Raw genomic sequence first — 18,990 nt, forward strand, 5'->3', positions numbered from 1 at the left:
AAACCTAACCCTCGATTATTACGCCAATTATGACTAAGGTCGAGCTAAGAAGAGTCTCGATGGTTCCTTGTAGCCCAGGGTGGGATGAATCTACGAGATGGTGGGGACTATTTCTATATAATCGACGGTGAAGGTGCCTGTCTCTTCATAACCCTATCAGTGAGCACGTTTCTTTAATCGTCGATCTCGTCGTCCATCTCGTTTTAATCCGAGAAATAAACCGGAAAAAGAAAGACAAGTGAGACAAGGTGAGTGTTTCGAAATGATCAGAAAAGGAAAAGAAAAAAAAGTATACGTATACCTGTGCGTGAGCTCGTATCGTTTTATTTTCCTTTCATTTTTTGGAATTCCAGTTCTCACGATTTTTTTAAAGTCATCTACGGAATACCAATCGCAAAGTGCTAAACGAAAGCGGGGAAAAATAAAAATAGAAAAAGTGCAACAAACTGAATATGTAATATATGTATATATGTATGTATGTATATACCTACATCTCGTAGAGTATCGCAGGCTTGAATAATGCACGCTTCTGCGTGACGAATACTACCGATAAATTAATTCAATGAGGATGGTAATGGTTTCGTGTATAGGTTGTAAGTTCTTGTTCGATTGGGTTTTTATGGAAGTTGCTTGAAGTTTTGCATAAACAAAAATAAGGTCTTTTTGAATAATAACATTTTAAGTGTTCAATGTTTTTAAAGTAAAATTAAAGTGAAATAAAAATGCAAGATTTCTTGATGACATTTAAAAGGAGAAATTCTAAATTTATTGTAGTTGGTAAAGCATTGGTACATTTGAAAGTAACATTTAAGGAAATAAATTTTTATGAATGAATGAAGATTTTTCATTGTATCCAGACTATATAGTCTTCTGGAAAAATGTAATAACGATAAAAAGGAAAAAGGTAACAGATCTGATAATTAATATTATTTAGTTAGAAACGAGTATATGGTTGCTTTGTGGTTTACATCTTTGATACAAACAAGAAAGTTTCGTACTTTTTATTTTTTATCCAAAATTTATCAGTGAGTACTATAACATATAATTTATTTATTATTGTTCAATTTAATTTATTATTATATATTAATTTATTATTGTTCTGTTAAATGATAAAGATCACTGATCAAAATCATTCATAAATAATGATAAAAAGAAAATTTAGTCTCTCTTTAATATTTACTATTAATATTAACATTAATAGTATTAGTACAACAATGAAAAAAAATATAACAGAGTCTTATGATAAGCTAGATATATAAATTAATGAATTATATGCATTTAATTATGCGTCACTTTGTTAAAGCCAAAATAATAAACAGGAAGAACTGATATCTAAGAATATCTCTATAAAAATTTAATGTTTTCCTTTATTTAGTTTCTAAATGATCCATCGCAATATGAACTACAAGAATCGTATACAAAGTACAGTCTTCAATTCGCTTTTTGCGAATTTTACATCAATTGTGCAATTTCTTTTATCCTCTATTACATAAGAGGATTCTTGCTTCACGCGTTATCTCATTTTTCTTGGAGGAAGCGATGAAGCTACTCTCGACGCGTCGAAAATCATTACGTTCGACCGTACAAGGGAACGTTCGGTCGTTAGCCAGGCTTACAACGAAAAAGTCCCCGCCAATTACCGGATCACTACATGTAACAGTTGGCACGTAAGACAGTGGCGATACTACTATCTATCCGTAAAAAAGTCACGTGCAAAAATTGGCACTCCCCGAGTGAAACTCTCTTTGTTGACTTATAGAAACTAAACATAGGTATTAATAGGTATATACGGAATTACGACCTTATCTTCGTGTCACTTTTAACCAACAAAACTCTCACCTGTTTTTGGTCACGATGTGAACAATTGCATATGTCTATGACAAGGTGTTTTAAAATTATAATTAACTTTCCATCGCTTCGCTCCTTCGATCTTATAGGATCATATTGATGCTGGTTGGCTCGAATGCTGAATTGAAAGATGGTGCGATAGATCATCCTGTTGTCATTGATGTATACGAAGATGTTTCTGCCGAAGTAGCATGTAGTATGTGTTAAGAGATTCCGATTTCGATTTGCATAAGAAATTAAGGGGTTTGAATTACTTTATGAAATATGTAATTTTGGAACACTTCTCGTCATTTTGTAATAGATTTCTTTAATCTTTGTCTGTTATGTTATTTATTATTTATATAGATGATATCGTCCCCTTTGTTTCCAAAATTATATTCCAAATTATTTCGATTGTAGTTTTTTAATTAGCGTCTTCAATGAGTAAATTAAAATGAAAATACAAGTACAATTATATTTCTTAAAAGTAATTTTATAGACAGTGTATATTAATCTTTGTTTAATTTATTATTTTGTTCAATTTTTAATTTGTTTCTCAGATGATGTTGGCGCCGCTGGCCGTGTTATTCTTCGCGGCGTTAGTGTACGCCCAACCAGCAATAAACGAAATTCGGCCACAAAGCAACAGACCAGGAAGATTCCTGTCTCTTCCTGTACCGCAGAAATGTGCAAACCGTGAGTAAAATTTTCGTTTTGAACTTTCGGCTCTCTTTGTAGTTAAAACGCTAGGATCATATTTTTTCTTGATATTTCGTACGAATAAATCTCTTTGAAGCTTAGTTTCTAATTATAAGTCAAATTTTAAAATGAAACTACTAAAACATAACGTAAAAGTCAATCTATTCGTCAAACAAACTGTAAATGTACTAGAAAAGGAATGGAAATAAAGAAAAATTCTAAATTCCGAATGACAAGCTAAAAAAACTCTTTGGACATCATACAATTTCATTTTAATTGTATTGATCATTGTCTGAAAGTTTAACATTTCTCATCACGATTTCAAAACATATCCGCGACAATGTTAACGACGGACAAAACACAATCCTCTTCCGTGAATCCGGGGCATTTAGATGCCCCGGCACGTTCTCCGGCAACTAAAAGAAATTGAGGTTAAACCGGCCCGATACATGCCGACAAAACTCTCGCGCAATCTCACGATCGTATATTTTTCAACCTAAAACAGCATTCGTCTATTGTGCAAACACGTGTATATCAGATTATTCTCTTCTGATTATAATACCTGGATAATTAAATTTCTTTTTTTATTTTAACGCTATGTACATCCACCTAAAGGTTAACCTAACCATATTTGTCTACATGTAATTAATACTTGCTTTCATTTGAGATATGAATATAATACAAATACAAATTTACTGATATATTAGACGTATACACACAATACAATAACAAATACTTGTTATTTACATATTTTTATCTTAATTCATTAAAGACCAACGTTACGTTAACACAATATTTCATTTTCAAGCGTGAAAATTTGTGCACCTTCAGATTTTCAAATCCATTACTGTACATTAATATTACGTTTATATATTTTTTTATTCGCTATTTCACTACTTAATCCATAATGAGTTAACTTCGAATCGTCATTTTTAATGCAACTTTTAGGATATGTATGTACGTAGCAAATTTCATTCTCTTTATAAATAATCCTTCATAAAAGTATAGATATCCTAAAAATTCATAAGTTACTGGTCTGTAAAGATTTTCTCATAATTTAGGTACATTTTCCTTATTTGAAATTATTTAGAATCATTTGGACTTTATTCAGACAAGGTCTAGCGCAGGCGAGTCTGTAATTGGTTGGTAACTCGTTAACGGATCGTACAATGCGAGAGTAGCGTTTCGTCTCCTTTCGTTTGCGTTCGATGCACTTTCTCACGGTTAGGATACAAAATCAAGAAACCAGCAGACGTCTCGCAATCGCGCCGCGATAATTAGCGAGAGGACGTGTAACGAAACGAAGTTAAGGGAGAGACACCGATTCGGGGTCAACAAAGCCGACGCGACGGACTAGTTGCATAATCTTGAACAGGATGTTTCGTCGGCTTTGTTTTGACTAGTTTCCCGCAAATTATTTGTTCAATGCAAAACTGTGTAACATCAGCTACCGGTAATCCGTTTTTTACAATTTATACATTATCCTAAATCACTTGATGGGAAAAATTTTAGGAAACTTTTATAAATTGCGTGTTTTATATGCAATTATACAGGGTTGGTAACTGGTGGTACAAGCGGAAAGGAGGTGATTCTACGCGAAAAAAGAAGTCGAAAATATAGAATAAAAATTTAAAAATTAAAAAAATTAAAAAAATAACGTCAATCGAGACAACGATCTACAGTGAGATCCGTTATAACGAGACGCGATAAAGTGCACGCGTACCGACCGAAAATTCAAAGTCGATTTTCTCGAAAACAAAGCCTCGAACGAAAAATTTTTATTCTATATTTTCCACTTCTTTTTTCGCGTAGAATCACCCCCTTTCCGCTTGTACCACCAGTTACCAACCACCCTGTATATTTGTATATTTTTATGGTTGGAATTTGAGGCCTATCTGCTTTATGTGCTTCCTATTTATTGACAAAAATATAACAATAACAACGTAAGTTTTTTGATAGTTAATAACAACCGAATATTATTACTTATTGTCATTCACAGTTATTACTTAGCAAGAGAATATTAAATAATGATTTATAGAAAAAAAATATATGATTTATCACGCAGATTTTACTCATTGAAATGATCTTTCAATGTCATATAGAAATTTATGTTTTACTGTTCCTAGTAATCTGTTTCAAAGATAATCAGCAGGAACGAAAGTGGAATGTACATCTCGTTTTTTTATCTCGAATGAAAAATCTGTTTGGAGAATATACAATCCACTTTCTCCATCTCAATCTCCATTGCTTACTTATATATATATATATATACACACACATTTACAAGGAGGTCAGCTATATCTCACCAACTGACAATTTTTATGGGACATAAAATTTGCTACAACTTTTCATCTGTATGATCACTGACACTTACTCTTGATTGGATGTAACAGATAATGCAAATTATCGAGCCAAAGTATCCATGCATCTATGTATGTATCAACATTTAAATATTGTCAAAGTACGCATATCGGCACCGTGTATGTATTTATCGTTATTATGAAAAATTTTCATTCTTCGTTATATCTTTATTTCTATTCTGTACTAAATGCGAGTTTTTCATTTTTATTTAATTTCCATTTTATTACCATTTTAATACGCCTCGCGACAAGTACAATGTTAAAAACGTCGAGTTACCTTGGTTGATTAAATAACATTGCCAATACACGTTATTTAACATTAGAAATACTTTACTACAAACAGACTAATTTGACGAGTATTGGTTGTTATTATTCCCTTATGATCATATCGATCGAAATTTCGTAGTAATCCTATTTCCACGGTATTTAATCACGTGAAAGGTATCAGTGTCGTAATGTTGGATTATAATAATGTTCGACTGGAATGTTCGATTATCTACAGTTGCATCCACTTTCCAAGTTAGTAACAATAAGAAACTCGAGTCACGTGCTACATCGATGAAATCATCTCGAGCAATAAGGTCATTTAGCTGTGAGCATTTAATATTGATTAATAATTAACGAAACTTAACGTTACTTGCATTTTTTTAATAATTCCAAAAATATACAATCTTCAATCAGACATTTTGGCTGATTTGGTAGATTTGATAGTAAAAATTTATAAAGTATATAGCCAATATTACACGTATAATACATTTCTTTTTAAAGAAACAAAGCTATTCTCGCAATGGTTATTGATAACTTTGGATGCTGTATGCGACCATAAATTTTTAATTAAAACAAAAAGTAAAAACAATGTAAACGTATGAAATAATTTTGAAAAGAGAAAAAAAAAAGACATAACACACGTGACAATCGTGCCCCTATATTGAAATTGTCATTCTTACGGAATATAACAAATTTTTAATTTATAAGTCTCTGTACATTGCCCTTACAGTGTAAAATGCTCTTTAACCGGGCTGGGAATTAAAAGTTGAATCGTTAAACACAGCCGAGGAGTCTGATGATTAAAGTGGTTCTTAATCAAAATTATGAAACATTACTGGTCCGCAGCTAACAAATTGTCGTTAAATTATCTTATGACAGTGCGGCTGACCAATCAGGTGTCGTAATATCGTAGCTGGTAAGATTGTCCAACTGACAAGCTCACAAAAGGCCGATGCTCTGCCGCTATGAAAATGTCAAGAATTGTTGCGAAACGAAACAACAACATGCCACAGAGATAATTTCGCTGTTGCTCGTTATGCCCGCGTATAATGACCGCTCTTTAACGATAGTTCACGTCTTTCTTCACGCTGATCCTGGTTTCCAGTAAAATGTCCAATTCGGTGAATTCACATGGGATATTTCTATTTTTCCTGGTCGATGAAGCTGATTATTTTAAAAGTTGCTCGCAAAGATACAAAGTTTCTGTTATTTTACACTTTTCCAAGAAACGAATAACTTTTTTTTAATCGCTGTAAATCCTTTTATACAAAAATTTCAAAATTTTAGATATTTCACGAATAGAAATTTCTTTTCTAGAAAGTTTCCAAATTTTCGATATTTCATACGTACTTTTTCTCCTTGTACGAAAGTTTCGAAATTTTTAATATTCCATGCGTACGTTAATTTTTAAAGATACGTTAGATTTTTATATCGATGCGAATATAACGATTGTAAGATTATAAATTTAAAAGGAAGTACTATTTTTATAGAATTATTTTTTATTATGCAAAGTATAACAAAACAGTAACTCTATACATTTACGTAATATTTTCGAGGAGCACAAAAGTTTGACCTTTATTCGACCTTTATTCAACCCCAAATAACAGCGTATCCGATCGAATAAATAATATAGCAGCAAACCGTGATAAATTACAATGTCGTATTGCACGCATCGTTTATCAATTTATTTTCGAACAAAGTTACACGTCCGATTGGTTATAGCTGCAGAAGAAGCTGAAGAAAAAGGAAATCTGTTATTCTCTGTCGCTGGACGAATCGAATCTCAAATAATCTCCACCTATTAAGTCGAATTATCAAGAAAAAGTTTCACCTGCGGCTTGGCTTTCGTTTTCCTCGCACCTTCGATCAAAACGACTTTTATATCCAATGTTCGCCACTTATTTATGAGATTCGACTGCGCATAGATTATGAAAATGTTTAATTCATAGTTAACAGTGTGTTGAAATATTAAATCTAAAATATTAGAAATTTGAATGACAAGTTAATTTCCCACTTAGTGTGATACCTTCTCCATAAATAAATTAAAATTGAAAAATTGCATTTTTACAATTATACATTTTTTACAAGTACTGTTTTATACATCCTACATTTTAGTTGATTAACATTTCCAAAATTAATTTTTCTAATCTCCTAATTCTTCCTTCTTCGTTCGTATTTTCTTCACAAAGTCATTTACAAAGAATTGTTATAAGAATATTATACCTTTTTTTTTGTTTTTTTTTTTTTGGAAAAATTCAGTATGTCAATTTTCTTCTTCTAGAAAAATCGCAAAATTTATTCAACTGTTTCGTTAACAACTGTAAAATCATAAATATGAAATATTCGCTATACGTATAAAATCCTTCGTATCGAATTCATTAAGTACGTTTATTTGAAAACGACGCGTGTCCAACGTGCTTTCTTTTCTCCTTTTCAAGAAATGGCGCGTCATGCTCAAATACGATCCGTAAATATTAACCATTTCATTGGCATAAATTATACGTTTCTGGAAACGTTTAGGTGACTCTGCCGTGAAACACGTGCAGGTCGTGACACGTGAAAGTGAGAGCTTTCCATTCCATTGGAGTTCCTCGTGTGTCAAGAACCACTTTAAAAATCTTACAAGAAGCCTCTTGCTGTCATTCATATTATTCTTTCGTCATTTTTCTTCTTCTTTTTTTTTCTTTTTATAATCCCATGGATAAATATTCCGAAGGAGGCAAATAGCACAGTTAGTCGTGTATAGCCGTGTCATGAAATCGTAGATGTTACCGATCGTTTAAATGTTATTTTGAAATAGCTATGTTGAATCGTGTTTGATCTGATGCAATTATTGCGAATTCTAAACGTTACGCAAGATAAAATTCGATACAGACAAACCGTGTACAATGTCGTCTCCCTTATTTAAATTTATTGCGTTAAAACATATTTTTTAGTATTTTTGAAAATATTATCTTCTTCGTTGCTGTTATCTGATCAAAAAAAAAAAAAAATAAAAAATAAAAAAAAGAGAAATTAAATAGATACAAGTTTTGACATGGATAAAAGAAAAAAAAATACCTGTTTGAAGAGCAACGTAAATCGTACTGGCGTCGAACAAAAGACTTGGCATGCAAATATGATCGATAAGTCATGGCGGAAGTGGGCGTAAAAAATAACAGATTTCTACTGTCCCTCGATTAATAAATTCCGCTTTCTCCGCCCTAAATTGGCTATTTACTTGCGTATGATTGACAACCAAATGAGATAAATCTGTTTTCTATTATTAAACGGATAGTCGCATGTACTGCGATGACGATACATATTTTTTAATGTAATTCGTATATTTTGTAGTAGCTTACAAATTTTACCACTTTAAAGATTTATCAAAAAAAGATATAGAAATAGTGAAAAATTTGGGAACCAGATTTCCCTGCCACATCTTCTGCTTCTTTTAATTCGATTAATTTTTTTATTCAAACATTTGATCAACGTTCTCATGAAAACCTCACGATGGATATTTTCAATTCTAAACTCTTTAGAATAGTATTATTTATTTGTTATTTACTACACACACTTCTCGCCTTATTGCCTTAGAACGAAGTTCCGGCTTTACATTTTTCTCTTAATGTATGAACAGTATACTGCTGTAGTATTCTGATTAACTTCACTTGCTATGAAAGATTACGTTCATCAATCATTAGATCTTTCCCAATCTACCATTGCGATTCGCTATTATACGAACTAACATTGTGTTTCAGAGTTATTAACTTTGAACAACTAACGTCCAACTTTACTCAGCAACACCATTCATTCTCACATACATTTTTACCGTAGAAAGGTCATAATTAATTTCGCGAGTTACCATTCTACTGACGATGGTAATGACGAGGATGTTAATGCATTAAGGTGCTTAGCCTTAGACAATGAATGAAACGTTGTACGAACCGCTTCTTGCGTTTGACTAATGGTCTTTTTAGTACGTAACAAAGGAGACAGAATTCCAAAAATTACATCTTGAATAAGATGTTTGGAAAATAGGCTTATAATATTAAAAATGAGATCAGAACCAGAGATTTTTTAAGAATTCCATTTTGAAATAAATAATAAAACCATATATTTACATCTATCTGTATTCATATGCAATAATTGCATATATACGTTCGAAAGAACGAAGTAATTCGATATACAGGGTGGTTGGTAACTGGTGGTACAAGCGGAAAGGGGGTGATTCTACGCGAAAAAAGAAGTGGAAAATATAGAATAAAAATTTTTCGTTCGGGGCTTTGTCTTCGAGAAAATCGACTTTGAATTTTCGCTCGGTACGCGTGCACCTTATCGCGTCTCGTTATAACGGATCTCACTGTGGATCGTTGTCTCGACGAAAAAATTTAAAAAAATAAAAAATAAAAAAAAATTTTTATTCTATATTTTCGACTTCTTTTTCCGCTTGTACCACCAGTTACCGACCACCCTGTATAACTCTCCCAACGAAAAAGATCATAGAGCCTTTATTACATCAGTTTACGAAAAGCAATTATTAATAACACTGAATAATATTGAATATTATTGTCGATAGTAACGAACGAAGACGAAAAATTAAAATTACGAATTACGATATTTTATGTAATGTATGCGATTCGAAAAGCACATTTTTTACGATCTTATATTCTCAGGAATAGATTCTTTATATATAACTGATGCTGCAGAAACACCGTTAGTAGACTCGAAAACAACAGAATTGCACGGACGATTCAAACGATTATCGTCAGAAGTTCCTTGACACAATGGTGAAACGTGCGAGTGTTTCTAAAGGCGCATAAATGTTTAATGAACGGTGATATAACGATCGTTAATTGCGAGTATAGGAGAAAACTGAAGAAAGACGAAGAGGGAGACCAATTTTTTTTCTCGTAGACGTCTATCAGACGCAAACACGCGATCGTATAGAAACAAGGAAATACAACTTGTGAAATGCACTTTGTTTAATGTCACTTTTGTTTAACCTTTGTTTTATCATCTTTTCGCGGCTGTATACATATGTCGGTGTTAAATATTTATCATCGTATTTGTTGGTATTCTTTCGATCGCTTTAGGCTAAGTAATAAGTTCGTTATCAAAAATTCTGATAATTTAATTTATTTTATATAGAATGATTTTTAATTTTGTTAGATGACGTATCTACATGCATTCGATAATTATGATGCCAAGTACTTTTATCGGTCTTCTAAAGAAGTTAATCTCGATCAACAAATAATTATTGATAAAATTTGTTTATTCGATCGATATCGATCGATGCAATCGAAATAATTGGAATTTAAACGTGGACACAGGAAAACGTGTTGGTAGGCGGAACGCTCGTCAAGATGATAGAGACGATAATAAAATGTACAAAGGTGAACGTTTCTTTCGATTGTTCATAGATGAAACAAATTCATTGCCATTGGGAAACTAAAAGGAAGGAAAACTCGAGTTACAAATAGCGGAAATAATTTCTCGAATATTATGAAACGTACGATAGACTTGATCGTATACGATATCGTAATTGTTTTTACGTTCGTTGTTAGCAATATTCATCGCACAACGTAGCGCAGGAAAATCACGTGAAAAAAGGGAAACTCGAGGCAAGATAAAATTCGATATTTCCTTGCTGATTTGCAACTCTCGTTTGAAATTCTACATGTGGTTTTTTTAATCTTCTCGCAGAATAACATCGGCTGAATTAAGTTTTCTTTAGAATCGATTTAGATCCGTGCAATACGTTCAAATTATTAAATTATGCAAATTAATTCGGTGAAATTCAAAATTTATTAACGATACGCGTAATACAAGTTTCATCATCGAAATATTTCAATTAAGTTATACGAAATTCCCTGAAATTACGTAAATACAAATGATACATCTTTCGAACTGTCACGAGATGAGAAAATATATGAATTTAAAAATATGCTTATTACAGATAGGTGATTCTAAAGGCATCTAATTAACATACCAATTAGTCATACTCTGACGCTGGAAATAATTGTCTCCTTTCGTTCGATATACCGTAGAACGAATGCAGAGCTTCTTCTCTTCTTCTTTGTAGTAAATAATCCAATATACAGGGTGGTTGGTAACTGCTGGTACAAGCGGAAAGGGGATGATTCTAGGCGAAAAAAGAAGTCGAAAATATAGAATAAAAATTTCTTTTTTAATTTTTTTTTTTTAATTTTTCCACCGAGACAACGATCCACAGTGAGATCCGTTATAACGAGACGTGATAAATTTTTATTCTATATTTTCGACTATTTTCGCGTAGAATCATCCCCTTTCCGCTTGTGCCACCAGTTACCAACCACCCTGTATATAGTAAATATAGTACAGTAAATATAATATAAATATAGTATATAGTAAATAAAATAGTAGTAATTTCACCAAAAAGAAAAGAATGCACGAAACATAGAAAGAGCCATCCCTGAGACTAAACAAGAATTTTAAGAACCAAGAAATGCTAAATACTAAATGTTCAAGAATGCGTTCGTTTGTAATATAATAATTTTACAAAAACTGCACGATATAGATGAAACTATACATTGCCAGAATGAATACAAAATCTATATTTCTATGAAAAAGCTACACGTTTCGAAAGTTAATCGACAATTAAAAATCCATGTTCTCTACGGTCAAGCAAGAATCTCAGGAACCACGAATTGTTAAATGCCAAATGTTCAAGGATAGCTGCTACGTTTATTCGACTATCCGCGTCGGCGTCGCTGAGATCATGATCTTCTCGTAGAAACTTCTTGTCGAAACTCACGACAGCACTTCGACGTTAAGGCAATCGACGTTCTAACAGAGGTATTAGAATCATCGTTCGTTTCTGAAAGGGGAACGCGTCGTAGCCTCGACTCCCAATGTAACAACCGATTGATTCCTGCTTGGGAATCATTCAGAAGAAACCAGCCACATGACATTCACCGTGAGATTTTTCTTTTCCGTGATATGTCAGAAGGAACGTGCAATTTAGTTAATTCTTCTTTTTTTTTTTTTTTTTTTTCTTGTCTTTCCCTTTCGTTCTTCTCGTTCAACGGCTATTTTTGCAACAATGAGATTACACAGGATTACACGTCGGTGAAGAGGAGCCGTGTTCGCGCGCATCCATCATGCCTCTCCTTGCGGCATTACAGGCGATGAAACGCATAGTAAATACGTAATAATACATACGCACTGGTCTATGGTGTGTCTGCAACTTTTGAAATAACAGGTTCTGACATAATCGATTTTAATAGCTAGAATTTAGGATATTAGTCTTGGGAATAATTCGACGAGGTCTAGTGACTTTTTCAGCAACGCTCTTCCACTTTTATAGGTAAATTACAGGATTCTACGCGATATTCAAGATAAACGATGTACTTAAGCGAATATTTAAATTGCGGAAAAAAAAGAAAAAATTGTTTTCGAACAAGTTTCCCAGACCTCTCTTGCTCTATGCATGTAACACGATTAGCAAAACTTTACGAGTCGCGAATTATAAATAATCGATGATGATAAATTCCTTCGAAGAACGATGACAGACGTGGTAATAAAATTGATAAAGTTATACATCAAATTTTACAAATTATACGAATTAACTACAGTCGATTTGCTTGCCAATAGACGCGATAACTCGTAAATCTATGGGAAAGAAATCCTTGATTATTATTCGTAGAGATCACGGATTGGTTAATTTGAGAATATTAGAATATCGATGATACTCGAGAGAGAACATAGATAAAATAGGCAACAGCCTGTAATATTACCGTTGAATACGAGCAACCCTTTCGCAATCAGAACGTTAGGCTCTCATAATGAGACGCACGTCGTAAATCGTCGACGAGAGAGGCATTCCTGCATAATCAACGTGTAACGTGAAAAATTGTAAGACCATTGACATTTAACCGGACGATAATCACATTCCCCGATTACAGATCCACGCCGTTTATATACATTATACACGACAAACATAATTGAATATCGTGAACGATTTCCTTTTTTCTCTCTCTCTCTCTCTCTCTCTCTCTCTCTCTCTTTCTCTGTTTCTTCTGGAAGAAAAATCCGCAACTCTATGTAGTCAAATCTTGATATATCAAACACAACTGACAAAAAGTATGTAGAACATTCTTAGTATCAGTTCATATCTTTACTTTTTTTTTTTTTCTTGATAAAAGGATCGTAACGAAGCATCAAGATACCGTAAAGTGTTAGAATTTATCGTACGAGATTACCACGCTTATGTGTCGCGTGGAAAAATCTGCTAAGAATTAATAAAAGCCGATCTCTTCACAAACCTTTGTCTTTCGTTCGGGGGATTAATTTTCTATTTCCAATTCGCAGGACCGAGAGAATTCAACTACAGAGGGCACAATTATTTCTATAGCGGGCACGTTCCGGCTCACGCAAACCAGAGGGTGGATTGGTTAGACGCTAGGAACATCTGCAGAGAGTACTGCATGGACCTCGTGTCGATGGAAACTCAAGACGAGAACAACTTAATCTTCAGACTCATTCAACAAAGTAAGCGATTTTAATTCTTGAGATGCTTCGCGAGTAGAAGATAAATAAGACAAATTCTTGAAATATTTTATAAAATAGAAGACGCAAGGTAAAGCTTAGAATAAAAAGACGAAGTCAGGTGTTCTAAACTATTCTGAATCATGATCGTTCACGATTATTAAATTGCGGATATTCATGGAAATTCCTACTTTTATAAATAGAATTTAAGTAATGAAATCCGGTTGAAAAATCGTTTTACTTGCTAAATATCGCCTTCGAATATTATATTTCAAGTATTTTACGTGTTTATATGCATTTCTGCACCTTCGAATGAATCTGCAGTTCGATAATTATGTACATATATAGTATAGTTATTATATGTACGTTATTATACAGTATATACACGCCTATGTACGTACAATTGAAACGTCGTTAATATTCATACAGAGAAAAGAGAAGGAAGAAACGTTACAAATAAAATAAAAATTCATCTCGAAGCTAAGTTGGAATTTCTTCGTATTCGAGTCGACTTATCAAAAGATTTCTTTCGCTATGATACGAGCAAGATCGATTCGCAGAAGAAAAAATTTCTATCGACGTGTACTTGTTTATTCATGAGGAAAAACGAGGTGTTCCATTCGATCGGTTGAATAATCTCGAGGCAACGATTACAAGAATAAAAATGATTCATTAACGCATGAAGCACAGGCACGTTTCGCGAACGACTCACGCGTGAACACGAAACGCGTTTACCTTCGGTTTCGTACGGATTCAATATATATCCTAATTGCATCGCTATTAACTCTTCTCTTCTCTTCTCTTCTCTTCTCTTCGGCTTTTTTTCTTTGTTGTCACTCTTTCGCGTGATTTTCATTTCGTAACGTTTCTGATCCTTTCACGCGTATTCGCAGGAACGTAAGGAAGAAGAAACTGTGCAAAGTTCAAGTATATTACAGCAATTCTCGTACGTCACGTCTGAAACGAAGATAAAATCAAGTATATTACGAATAGGTTCGAACTCGATTGGAAAATTTTGAAACCCTCGCGAATACTTTGAAGATACGAAACGATATGTTTGGTCGTGCTAGCTCATCGGCTATTTTCAAAAGAGTCTGCATACGATAGATCGTTTTCCTTTTCAAATCTGTTATATTTAAACTCCTATTATCTAGTCACGGGGTAACACTAAAATCCGAAAATCAACAAATAGTACTTACGTTTTCTTTTCTACTACGATCTTCGAACTTTTGTTGCGTGTCAAATAAAATTCTTATATTTTATGTAAACAAAATTTTTAATACTTCGAGAGAAACTTTAGGATAAAGTTCAGACAAAAGATCACGTACAGCAACAAGGAATTTTTTATACTCTTCTTAAACCTAAGTAACTTGTACATTTTATTTTATTTTATTTTAGAGCTAAACGTGTACTTATGTTCTCTCTTGTGGCTTTCGTATAACGAACCTGCTAATTGATCTATTTTGTAGCAGACAATTTTACTTTTCCTTTTGTTTTAGCTACCATCGTTTTGACTTCGTTCATTTTCGCGTTCAGCTAAATCATTTTGACAAAAATGATTAACAATTGCTTGCACGAAATAAATTATAAGATCCAGTAACGAGTTTCAACATAGTTCGCCTTAAAACAGCATGGATGGATTCAAGAAACGAATACCACCGCCAATTACGTGAATTTGAGCAATAATCGGTAGTTAAGTTAAACGAGAGATATACCTAATAATAATCTCATACAACGGTATGTACATAGTTATTAAATTTTACGTGTCGGCAGAAACGCGTAGGAAGGTATAAATCCATTTCTTTAACGTCAGGCTTAGAAAGTTCTACAACCACGGAGATAAAATCGGTACCAAGGAACACAGAAGCAGTGAGGATCGTTTACAATTTATTACCCAGCGTAGCTTTCGTTCTTTAGCCAGCTGGATAGCATAGAAATTTCGAAACAAATGATCCATCGCCGTGAGACGATGCTTCTTCGACTTCGCGTTAAGTGGCTTGTAACATCGCGTCTTCGGCCATAGTATTTCCTCACGGCTGAAGAAAGTGAAAGACTAATCAGTTTTATGGTTACTTATTACAAGAACAATGTCGTGAAAATATTAGGTGAAGTAAAAAGTTCTGAGCGCTTTTTCGCTTTATTTCGACGATGAAATTAACATAGTCAAGATTATTCGATTTAGATTAAATATGCGCCGTTTTGTTCGATTACTTTTGTCCATTTTGAAGGCAATTTCATAATTCCGCGGTTGAAGAAGTCCTCGTCCCTATTGGTAAAAAACTTGACCAGCTCATTTTCACAAGCCTCTCTTGAGGCCAGTTTTGTACCATCAAGAAAATTTTGCAAAAACTTAAAAAGGTGATAATCGCTTGGTGCCAGGTCTGGACTGTACGGCGGATGCGATAGAACCTCCCAGCCAAGCTCTCGGAGCTTCTGACGCGTCGTTAAAGATGTGTGCGGCCTGGCGTTGTCTTGATGGAACACAACACCTTTCCTATTGGCCAATTCTGGCCGCTTCTGGTCGATCGCCTGCTTCAGTCTGGTCAGTTGTTGACAATAGAGGTCCGAATTAAGTGTTTGCCCCGATGGGAGCAGCTCATAATGGATGATTCCCTTCCAATCCCACCAAACACACAATAAAACCTTCTTGGCCGTTAATCCACGCTTGGCGATCGTTTGGGCCGGCCCACCGCGATTGGACCACGATCTTTTTCGGCTGTTGTTCTCGTATGTGACCCATTTTCATCGCCAGTCACCATCCGCTTCAAAAATGGGTCGATTTCGTTACGTCTCAACAAAGAATCGCAGGCATCAATTCGGTCCAAAAGGTTCTTTTGCGTCAATTCATGTGGCACCCATACGTCGAGCTTCTTCTTGAGACCAGCCTTATGCAAATGGTTCCAAACGGTTTTCTGGCTAATCTTCAGTTCCTGGGCAATGGAATAAGTGCTCACATGCCGGTCCGACTCGACGATTTCCATGATTTTATCCACATTTTCGACGATTGGCCTACCAGAGCGTGCCTCATCTTCGACGTCCATATTACCAGAACGGAATCGTTGGAACCACCGCTTTGCTGTTGCATTCGATACTGTACTGGGTCCATAAACAGCACAAATTTTTTTGGCCGCCTGCTCCGCCTTTTCACCTTGGTCGTAGTGGTACTGAAGAATGTATCGAATTTTCTCTTTTTTTATCTCCATTTTCGAACGCTGTAACACACAACTGGCTTCACCGAACACAAAACTGACAAAGAACCTTTTTGATGCGTAATATCACCTTGAAATCGGTGTATACTATGACTCGATGCGATGTGCACATCGTGAGATATGGCTCACTAAAGACATCTAGCGAAAAACGCTCAGAACTTTTTACTTAACCTAATACATATTTTGATCGAACGGATATTTCACGGAACGAGGACGAGAAGAGTTTATTGGTTATTCAACAAACCATAAAGGCGAATCTTACAATTACGCAATTAATTATTATATGGACTGAGTATGTTTATGTAAATTCGTGTCTCTTGTGGAGATAATTAAAGAAACAGAATTTAAATAAAGATTTGTATCGTCGACTAAATATTGTGGTAAATATTTTATTCTAGCTATTTTATATATCTTTGTATGTTATACGTATTCTGGATATTTGTTGTGCTTCAAAGTTTTCTATAAATGCACAAATTAACTTCACCGTAGTTAAAATTATTCTCCTTTTTTCTTTTTTTTTTTGAAACTCTTAAAAAACGAGAACAAAATATTTAAATTTTATAATAGACATGTCTGTAAAAAAGTATTACAACAATATCATAAAATAATTCCCCCTTTTTTTTTATTGAATCAAATATTTTGAGAAACAAGAAAGAAGGATCGAAAGAATTTAGTGTATCGATTATCCCATCACAGATGAAATATTTGAATCAATAAAAAGATTCATTTAATGCATACACACACACACGCGCGTGCGCGTTGAAATTTGTTTGTTGCTCATTTGCATACAACTAATTGCTTTCGCAAGTGCAGATACAATTTCCATTCGTTGTCGAGAAGTTAGAATCTCCGAGTTAACGAGTTAACAACAGAATCTTCAAGGCAAAACGAAGGATCTTTAAGTGGGTTGAGGCTGAGGAATCTCATCTTCTTATATACATACATAGTTGCATCACGGAACGCATCAATCATTTCGACCGCATATGTCTCTTGCCACGAAGTAGTATGATCTGAAACTCGTCTATGTTAACATTTCTACCGATATTAAAATGAGGTTATTTTTTCGAAGGTTGTCCTTTGGATAAGGAAAGCGGAAACCTTTTATAAATTATGTTGTTTTCTAACCTGTAGAAGATTTAAACAGAAATTTTGAAAGAAGTACTTTCTTACAAAAGTCGTAAATCTATGACTAAAATTATAAGATTCTAGAAAAATAATGCAAAATTTTCGATATTTCATTATACTTGGAATATACTTAAACTGAAAATAAAAAAAAGTTTCCAAAATATTATACCATAATTTTCAGTTTTCACGGTATAGATTTCACTTGAATATTAGTTTCCTTCGGGAAAGGATTACAGCTCTTTACCTATCAGAAAAAACATATACCAGAGAATTGCATAATCTGTATAATAAAGTTATGTATTAATCATTTCTTTCGTAAAAATTAATAAATTATTACTTTTTCATAGACGATGTTCCTTACATCTGGACATCTGGACGTCTCTGCGACTTCAAAGGCTGCGAGAATCGTCGTGATCTTGAACCCAAAGCCCTCTATGGTTGGTTCTGGTCAGCCAACAGAAAGAAGATGGCGCCAACAAATCAAATCCCCGAAGGTTGGTCCTTCAATCCATGGTCTCAAACTGGACACAAGAAGGTCAGACAACCGGACAACGCTGAATTCGACATAAATGGCACCAGTGAGTCTTGCATGTCCATCCTAAACAACGTTTACAAGGATGGAATCAGCTGGCACGATGTGGCTTGCTATCACCAGAAACCATTCGTCTGCGAGGACTCCGAAGAACTTTTGAGCTACGTGGCCAGTACCAATCCCAACATCCGCGTTTAAAGGCCTCGTGAATGAATAATTCGCGTCATCAGCACCTGTTTTATCCGTTTCTCTTGCAGCTTAGACGAAACACGAGTTAAAACAAAAAGGAAACAAATGAAAAATAATCGTTGAACATTTTATTCTATATTATTTATGTGAATTAGCTCCCTATCAGCATTAAAGCATTACCTTTCATTTGGACTGCAAAAAAATGGAATATTTTACATCGAATGTACAATTTATATAAATTTAATTCTTTGGATCACAAAGTTTCATATACATA

The 18,990-nt window shown here is 34.0% G+C and overlaps 1 protein-coding gene across 1 annotated transcript; it reads left to right on the forward strand.

Moving 5' to 3' along the window:
* Positions 1–111: 111 nt before the first annotated feature.
* On the forward strand, positions 112–18,911 carry LOC117212284. Its single transcript, XM_033456966.1, has 4 exons — positions 112–248; positions 2,388–2,523; positions 13,485–13,664; positions 18,343–18,911. The coding sequence occupies exons 2-4, from the start codon at positions 2,388–2,390 to the stop codon at positions 18,723–18,725; spliced, it is 699 nt and encodes a 232-aa protein (XP_033312857.1). The 5' UTR covers positions 112–248; the 3' UTR covers positions 18,726–18,911.
* Positions 18,912–18,990: the final 79 nt, after the last annotated feature.

Source organism: Bombus bifarius, unplaced genomic scaffold (assembly GCF_011952205.1).
Source record: "Bombus bifarius isolate JDL3187 unplaced genomic scaffold, Bbif_JDL3187 scf7180000007970, whole genome shotgun sequence".
NCBI classification, from domain to species: Eukaryota; Metazoa; Arthropoda; class Insecta; order Hymenoptera; family Apidae; genus Bombus; species Bombus bifarius.

What these genes read in the sequence shown, in the direction of transcription:
- LOC117212284 (XM_033456966.1), top strand. Translation starts at nt 2,388, where the DNA reads ATGATGTTGGCGCCGCTGGCCGTGTTATTCTTCGCGGCGTTAGTGTAC. An exon ending in ACCGCAGAAATGTGCAAACC is followed by an intron (nt 2,524 to 13,484) that starts GTGAGTAAAATT and finishes TCCAATTCGCAG; the next exon opens with GACCGAGAGAATTCAACTAC. An exon ending in CTTCAGACTCATTCAACAAA is followed by an intron (nt 13,665 to 18,342) that starts GTAAGCGATTTT and finishes ACTTTTTCATAG; the next exon opens with ACGATGTTCCTTACATCTGG.